We start from the raw sequence: 7,727 nt of genomic DNA, 5'->3' as shown, positions 1-7,727 counted from the left end.
TCTGTCTCTCTCTCCCTGTTGCACTGCACAACACAACACTACATGAAAATGGATTATGGTGATGACCTTTCACCTTTGTGACTCCAAGTAAGCACAGCTGTCGACAAAAGAGACGTCAAGTACACAAAACAAACCTAAAAGGCGTTGCTTTCTCATGGCATTGGACAAAAACCTCACTGTAGATGGAGTAGAGTGTACTAGTGTAGTGCTTTGCTCGACATGAAAATGCCGTTCCGTTCCGTTCTACTATAGATAAATAAAAGCTATGATATGAAGGAAGGAGAGGCAGTAGCTAGCTAGTGATGTGATCTCAGAGGTTGCTAATTCTGCTCAAAGCCACCTTTCCCTTAATGGCCTCACCACTGCTTTAGCTGATGCTACAGGGCATGTGTACCTACCCTGCCCACTCACCACTAGTCTAGCTATAGAGCATCTCTAGCAGATACCGCAAAGTGTCTCGTGAAAATAGTACATGGCTCGCCCTAAAACGGATTTGTGGTACCGCGGGGCATCAGACAGAACAATGCCGTAAAAATTGTTTGGGGGTCAGATGTGAAGGCCACTAGTCAGTAGTTGAATTTATAATAAGGTCCGTACAAGATTGCACAACACACCCTAAAATGGAAAGATGGATTACGATTGGTCATGGAGCACAACACAGCCTAAGATGGGATCTTTTTACCTCTTTTTTTGACAGATCCTTGGTGCCAACACCCCTCCAATTGGGATCGCGGCAAATGTGTGCGCATCTGGTGAGAGGCTTGTGACCATCAGTGACCTGAAAAGTGAGGAAAGGAAACAAAAGCTCAACAGATACAGGGAGAAGAAGATCCAGAGGAACTTTGGCAGAAAGATCAAGGTACACAAACTAATCTCTCTTCCTTTTCTTCTTCTACTAGTACACAAGTAATTCAGCAAGAAGATTGAAGATCAGAGAGTGATAGATGCTTTCTATTCTGTGCTCTGCAGTATGCTTGCAGGAAGGCTCTGGCAGACAACCAGCCGAGGGTGCGAGGGAGGTTCGTCAAGATGGACGTCGGCGACATGCTCAAGCCGAGGAAGTAGACCGCCATGGAAGGCCACCGAGGTCGCTGCGAAGCTGATGAGGAAGTTAGGCAAGGTTATTGCAGGAAGCTGATGAGCGCATTGAGGTGTAGTGCGTAGGCGTCAAGCATGTCAAGTTTGGGGTTCCTTCTTCACCAACAGCGGTAGTGAACCATTCAGTCGCAAGGTCGCATTCGTTGTTATACTTGAGAGCACTACATGTACTAAGAGGCGTCTCTCTCATGGCCAAGATCTTGTCTTCAACATGAACAACCGTAGTACCGAGACTGAGAGTGTAGAGTTTAGGAGTGTCTCATGTAAAAGAGTTTGCATGGAGAGAATTGAGGCTGTGTTAGGAGCAGCTGTTTTTGTCACTCATGTAACTGAGGAAGTGGATGGGACTAAAGAGGTGTTACATGTTAGTATGAGGGAATTTATGCGAGAGTAGAACGATGTCGATGATGTGGCAAAGGAAGCTACCAATTAACTGACGGACGCACATGATGACCCCCATCAAGAGCCATGAAATGATGCGTTGGATCTATCAAGGCCTGGGTCAACCTCTCACAATCCCAGAACTTGTGCGCCTCTCCAAGATGTTGTCACCTCCTACTTCTGTAGGGCCCTGTACAGTTGGCTATCAGTCATTTTCCTCTAAACGAATTACACAGGTATCTTGCGCTTCTTAAAAAAAGGGCCGTAGGGGCGCTCATGCTCTCGGCATCCTTGCGGACCTTGCCGAGTCACCCCTAAAAAAAGGATTACCTATTGGTCTTGCCCCTTAGGATCAATCCAAACAACCAATACATGTGATTATAGTACTTAACCAAAATTTATTCCCATCTATTTCTAATTCCCTAGATGGACGACTTCCTTGCTGGAGCGACACCTATTGGCAGTTAACGTTCCGCCATTGCAAGGTTGCACAACTTACGTGAATTTCTTTTGAAGTACATGGAGATGCTTCTGAGTTTGGATCCACGTGCATAGTATGCGTAGAGATGGATCAAATCATTTAATTACCTGATAATACTTATTAAGTAAACTCAATTAGGAAATAGTAATGGACGAAAAATACCCTTTTAATCTTTTTAGCGGATTGTACTAAAACAGCTCAAGGTCACGTAAGCTCATGGCTAATTTTTGAGAGGTGCTTTTTTTTTTGGAAAAACTTCCAATCTATTCATCTTCAATCATGGCAGTACAACGAACACCAGAAATAAAAATTACATCTAGATCCGTAGACCATCTAGCGACGACTACAAGCACTGAAGCGAGCTGAAGGCGTGCCGTCGTCATCGCCCCTCCATCACCGGAATCGGGCACAACTTGTTGTAGTAGACAGTTGAAAAGTCGTCGTGCTAAGGCCCCATAGGACCAGCACCCCAGAACAGCAACCGTCGCCGATGAAAAATAACGTAGATTGGAAGGATCCAAACCGAAGACACACAAACATAGACGAACATCGACCAGATCCGAGCAAATCCACCAAAGATAGATCTGCTGGAGACACACCTCCACACGCCCACCAACGATGCTAGACGCACCGCCGGAACGGGGGCTAGGCGGGGAGACCTTTATTCCATCTTCAGGGAGCCGCCGCCGTCTCGCCTTCCTGAGTAGGACACAAACCCTAACAAGATTGAAAAAAACGACTAAAAACGGAGCCCTCCCGCCGGCCCTTGCCATGATCCACCGCGCTTCCATGGCCCTAGGGCCACCGGAGACGAGGCGGACCTGCGCCGGCTTGAGAGGTGCTTTCTGAATGTGATTAATTTGATTTGGGCTTCCTAGATGTTCCATGGACGTAAAATAAGATGGCACCATAGATGTGAAGGTGTGTCTTGATTGTGCGATGACTTGCCCCGAGTGGTCTTCTTTATTCCCTGATTTCAAGGTTTCTCACATTATCAGCTCCAGGTCAGACCATTGCCCTTATTATTCATCTGTTCGGTTATCCTCGCATCGGTAAAATTGTTAAGCATTTGAGATATGAATCATATTGGGAGAGGGAATGTTTGGCTTTGGATGGTCAGATCAAGGCGTGTAGGAATAAAGGTTCTCATGTAGAGGATTTGGAGGATGTGGCAAATAATCTGGATAGATTAATGAAATCGTTTCATGGTTGGAGCCAGTTCATGAGTGATATCTCCCTAAAAAACCTGATTGGGCTCGTAACAGATTAGATGTGCTTTTTTAAAATAAAATGATCAATGTCATTATGGTAAGGAAGAAAATCTCAAGGAGTTGAATGAGTGATGGTACGTAGAGTCATCAATGCCCTCGGTAGGTAGAATCGTCAGTACCCTCGGTAGGGTCGTGAACGCGACCGGAAGTACCAGATGTGAGTTCGCATAGGGGGGTTACGCAGAGTCGGGCCCTTTGGGAGAGGTAATACCCTACGTCGTGTTTCTAATTTGTATTCATGATGGAGTACTTCGTGCAAGAGATTACAATGGAGACGATGTATGGCTACCGAGAGCATGTTTCGACAAGAGTAGATGGGATGGCTAACTCCTATCCTAGCCGTGCCTTATATAGACAACATGGGCCAGGGCCATGGACTCTGCATCTTGCTCCAAGTCCTCCTCTAGGATCACATCTTCCTCCTACTCATCCGTTAGGTGCATGTATTTCAATTTTTTTCATCAATGAAATCCGCCTGAGAGGCACTATCATCATCCCCCTATTTCTCTGAGATGTCCTATGTGTTTTGCCTAGACTCTCCTCTTCCACCGCCGCTATCAACTTCCCTCCTACCTTATGCCTTCGCCTCCTCCATCAACCCTAGATGTCGTCTAACCCTCGTTGGCCATAGTGCAAGAAGTATCTGCACTATCCTCTTCCTGGTCGCCCTCCCCTTAATTAGACACATATTGATCGCCCCGATCTGTCGTTAGGGGTGGATTCCGATCCGATCTCAATGTAGTTTGTTCTCGCTAGGGCAGCCGCCGTAGTGGATAGAAGCCCTAAAGGGGATGATGCTATTTATCCTTTCATTTTGTAATACGCAATGTTGATATGGATAAGTATGTGGTGGATTGGTTGTTCTTCATCTTCCGCGAGTCAGAGATTCCACGGGCGTCTCTACTCCAGCACAAAGAGGAAAAGAAAAACATGTGGTATGTTTTGGAGAGGCGCGGGGCACGACCACCTCTATTAGTTGTAATGAAAATGTTGGATTTTTTTTCTATTAACCTGATTACAATCGGGTCGAAAAGAAAGTCTAAGCCTTCTTGAAGAAATCCCGGAGACGGCGTGGTTGTTTTATTTATTTATTTATTTTTGGAGCTGAGAATCCCCATGAATAAATATGATGAAACCTTATTCTGTGTCTACATGCTACATGTATGTAATGTAATGTAGTGTGTGTTTGTTGTGGAGAAGGAATGGATCCCTTGGCGCGAGGGAGAAACATTATTATATTATAACCTAAAGTATTAGTATTAGCAAGTGGTTGATTGGGCCAGGCCAGCGTTAGCCCAAATACAAAACGTACACGGTTCCGGTCCGGTCCGGTCCGGAACGTGGTCGCGCTGGACTCCGACCTGACTCTGACCTGGCACCATCGTCTTCTTCCTCCCCCACCAGCCCAGCTTTCCCCTTCCTTCCTTCCGCACCAATCCATCGATTCGCCTCGGTTTCCCCGGCGACCACGCGATCCAGATCTTATCTCCGCCCGCCGTTCAAGTGAAGGGCCAGGCTCCTCTGTTCCCTTCTCCCCACCTCAGGTAAGGTTCGTCCCATCCCCTGCTTCCTTCCTCGCTCCATCTCAACCTCCCAATCCGACGGACCTCGCCCTACCGCTTGTTACCGACCTATATCATCCACACGAGACGCTGTTGCTCTACAGGCCGCACTTGCACTAGGAATTAGTATCCATTAGATAGATATATAATCCTGGATTTCAGCCGTGATTTAGACTACCACTCTCTCTTTTTACGAATCAAATCAATCAATCAAACAAACAGCTGACCCTCTTAATTCAGCCACTACACAACTAGCCAGGCTTGTCCCGCTGTCTTATTACCAAATCAGCTGGCCTCTATGTTCACTTCAGATGACAAATACTCACTACTACAGTACTAGTACCACTATGTTCAGATACCTGCTCTACCCTAGGCCCAGCACCAGCACCAGCGATTCTTATCAGATCCTGATAACCAACAGCACCCAAACACACTCATGGTAGTAATCTGAGGCTTTCAATCGATGCCTGGACTATTTTCCCAAGCTTCCTTTTTGCACACAAAAATTAGTGGAATACCTATACTCAACTGCCTAATTGCTTTCAATCCAGTACCAAGTTGTCGTACCACTCGTTATCTACGTTACACATTGCACTACCATATGACATAAACAAACTATGCATCTAACAGATGCTTGTACCGGAAATACTCTAATACTAGTATGTAGCAAACCACTTCGCTGTCGAAACTGTCTTACGATCCTTAATTCTACACTGCAATGTACCATTAAACAGACTATGCAATTTCTTCTAGCACCCGCGTCGTTGGATGGATGATGTTTACGGAAGAATAGAGGTCTTCCCGCAGCACTTCACGCCCAAGAAAGAGCCCATGGACGCTGCCGATGGTCTGTCCACAAGTAAGAGCAACATGGATCCCTCACCAAGGTGATGATACTGATGGCAGAACCAACTATGGCTGTCAAAGGCTTGTTTAAATTTTCGACCTCTTCCTTTAATCCTGGGTGTACTGACACGCTTGCTGTCCCTGTCCTGTAATAAATAGTCCGCGTAGGCGTACTTGGACCCCGAAACGAGTCAAGGGAGCTTCGTCGCTTCTGCAACTCTTGTCTATCCCTCGCATTAGGTGGTCTTCCAGCAACGAGGATGACGACAAGGTTGCAATGTTTTATCAGTATACAGGAATTACATAATATGGCCTCTGTTTCTGTCTTGTATCCTGAATTCATTGTGGTAATGCTAACATTTTCCGCTGTTATGACTTATCAGATCGAGTTGACCAGAGCTGAAGTAGAATCATTACGAAGCGAAATCGCCGATGCCGATGAAAGGGAGTCCCAGCTAAAAGCCCGGTATGATGAAGTACCCCTTCGATATTTAGCCTCAACGTTCGTGTGAATTTTCACCTGAACCAAAATGTTTGTCTATATTATTTGTTCTTTTCTCTGTCAGATGTGATTCATACAGTTTAGCATTGCAGGTTAGAAAATATTGATGAAGTCTTGAGATACGCACGCCTTTCCGGGTACCTCCATATCAGAAGTGTACGTAAGAAACCAGTGCACTGTTGTTTGCTTGCCCCAAAAACAGCTTCATTCGTGGGACAGCTGTTCAACAGACCGATGACTCTAAATGATCTCTTGTGCGTTGCAGAGATGGACTCAGCTTCCTGGGGAGCCACCTATCATAGACGACGCCGATGTCGATGACTGGCTTCCTCGCTTTGTTGTCCTACAAGGACAGTGTTTATACTACTATCTGAAGTCTACAGGTAAGATGAAGCCTTTGACATACTGGTCATGGTCATCCAATCACAGATGAATACGCTGCTCTTCTTGCCATGCTAAACCTGAATTCAAGTAATCAAGTTACAGATGAATACACATCATACTTGCTCATAGGCTCTAAAAACCACATTTCTGTTGGTGACGTTTCCTTTGTCATACTGAACCTGAATGACATATCTCTTGCTGTCGTGTTCTTTGGCATACTGAACCTGAACTTGAGTCTGACGGTGGTGAAAACTTGACGATGCATTTCAGACCTGAGCCCACAGGAATCGACGCTGCTGCGCGACGTGGTGGAGGTAGGGCAGCTCCCCAACTTTGTGCCGGAGGACGGGAAGACGAGATACGCCTTCTTCATACTGACCCGGCAGGGCCTGAGGTTCGAGTGCTCGAGCAGCTGCGAGATACAGGTGAGTAATACAGTGGTTTCCCCTATAACCGAAACAGCGATCTTTAGAAGGGAATTTATTTATGTGAATGATCCATCGCAGTGCCATGCACGCATTAATATAAGTTTTTGCTGTCGTGCGTTTCGTGGTGTGGCAGGTGGATTCGTGGGTAAGGGCCGTAAAAAGCGACTGCAAACTGGCAGAAGCAGGCGGCGAGGCGAAGAGCAAGACGAGCGGGGGATGGTGATGCAATATAAGTGTTTGTGCAGGAAACATGTAGTAGCTGTAAGCTAAACAGAAGGGCCTTGCTTGAGTCTGTACTGTACTGTACTGTACTGTAGGGGCTATAGGAGTATATATGCAGCTAGCTGTTGCCGGAGAGTGCAGATGTATGTGTATATAAATTTCGGAAGCGTGTAAGCAGCTGTAGATGACAGGCTTCTTTGTGCAGGATGGTTAACATGGTTGGTTGGTTGATTGTTGTTGCATCTGGGCAGAATGAATAAAGTTTCTATTGTTGTTTTGCGTGTTGTTGCAGCAATCAAATTAATTTAGTGGGTGAGGTGCTGCGAGCGAAGATTGCAAGCAACAAGGTAATACCCAATGCAGTAAGCAGTGTACTTACTGAGCATAGCTGCTTAGTAGTGAGCACTAGATTTGAGTTGGAAGAGTGACAAAAAAAGGGTGGAAGGAGTTTCTGTTTTGCAAGCATATGCGTTTTGGGGGTGAAATTTTGTGTGAAGTGAAACTGAATCCAGGAAGCCATGCTGACGATGTATTTATTTTAGATGGGGTTTC

At 45.9% G+C, this 7,727-nt stretch overlaps 2 protein-coding genes across 6 annotated transcripts in view; both read left to right on the top strand.

The window, feature by feature from the left end:
• LOC119314310 (GATA transcription factor 20-like) overlaps nucleotides 1-1,450 on the top strand; it is a 6,877-nt gene extending 5,427 nt beyond the window's left edge. The window contains exons 3-4 of the mRNA XM_037589045.1: nucleotides 698-859; nucleotides 970-1,450. Coding sequence (XP_037444942.1) covers nucleotides 698-859; nucleotides 970-1,065 — 258 coding nt within the window. The 3' untranslated portion in view covers nucleotides 1,066-1,450. The remainder of the gene's footprint in view (nucleotides 1-697; nucleotides 860-969) is intronic.
• A 3,154-nt stretch (nucleotides 1,451-4,604) lies between these two features.
• LOC119349875 lies at nucleotides 4,605-7,454 on the top strand. Of its 5 annotated transcripts, none has more exons than XM_037617974.1 (8): nucleotides 4,605-4,775; nucleotides 5,547-5,680; nucleotides 5,799-5,913; nucleotides 6,023-6,105; nucleotides 6,234-6,297; nucleotides 6,407-6,524; nucleotides 6,796-6,950; nucleotides 7,087-7,454. In XM_037617974.1, the coding sequence occupies exons 2-8, from the start codon at nucleotides 5,562-5,564 to the stop codon at nucleotides 7,174-7,176; spliced, it is 744 nt and encodes a 247-aa protein (XP_037473871.1). In that variant the 5' UTR covers nucleotides 4,605-4,775; nucleotides 5,547-5,561; the 3' UTR covers nucleotides 7,177-7,454. The 5 variants fall into 5 exon arrangements, with proteins under 5 accessions (XP_037473871.1, XP_037473867.1, XP_037473870.1 ...); XM_037617970.1 differs by having other exon boundaries at nucleotides 4,638-4,775; nucleotides 5,528-5,680; nucleotides 7,087-7,453; XM_037617973.1 differs by having other exon boundaries at nucleotides 4,638-4,775; nucleotides 5,528-5,680; nucleotides 5,799-5,910; nucleotides 7,087-7,452.
• Nucleotides 7,455-7,727: the final 273 nt, after the last annotated feature.

Source organism: Triticum dicoccoides, chromosome 1B, assembly GCF_002162155.2.
Source record: "Triticum dicoccoides isolate Atlit2015 ecotype Zavitan chromosome 1B, WEW_v2.0, whole genome shotgun sequence".
In the NCBI taxonomy this organism is placed as follows: domain Eukaryota; kingdom Viridiplantae; phylum Streptophyta; class Magnoliopsida; order Poales; family Poaceae; genus Triticum; species Triticum dicoccoides.
This window is presented reverse-complemented; position numbering and strand designations above follow the sequence as displayed.

Excerpts from the sequence above, each read along its gene's own strand:
- LOC119349875 (XM_037617974.1), top strand. The coding sequence starts at position 5,562 with ATGGATGATGTTTACGGAAGAATAGAGGTCTTCCCGCAGCACTTCACG. Across the intron at positions 5,681-5,798 it reads AACATGGATCCCTCACCAAG|TCCGCGTAGGCGTACTTGGA; the intron begins GTGATGATACTG and ends TGTAATAAATAG. Across the intron at positions 6,298-6,406 it reads GGTACCTCCATATCAGAAGT|AGATGGACTCAGCTTCCTGG; the intron begins GTACGTAAGAAA and ends TGTGCGTTGCAG.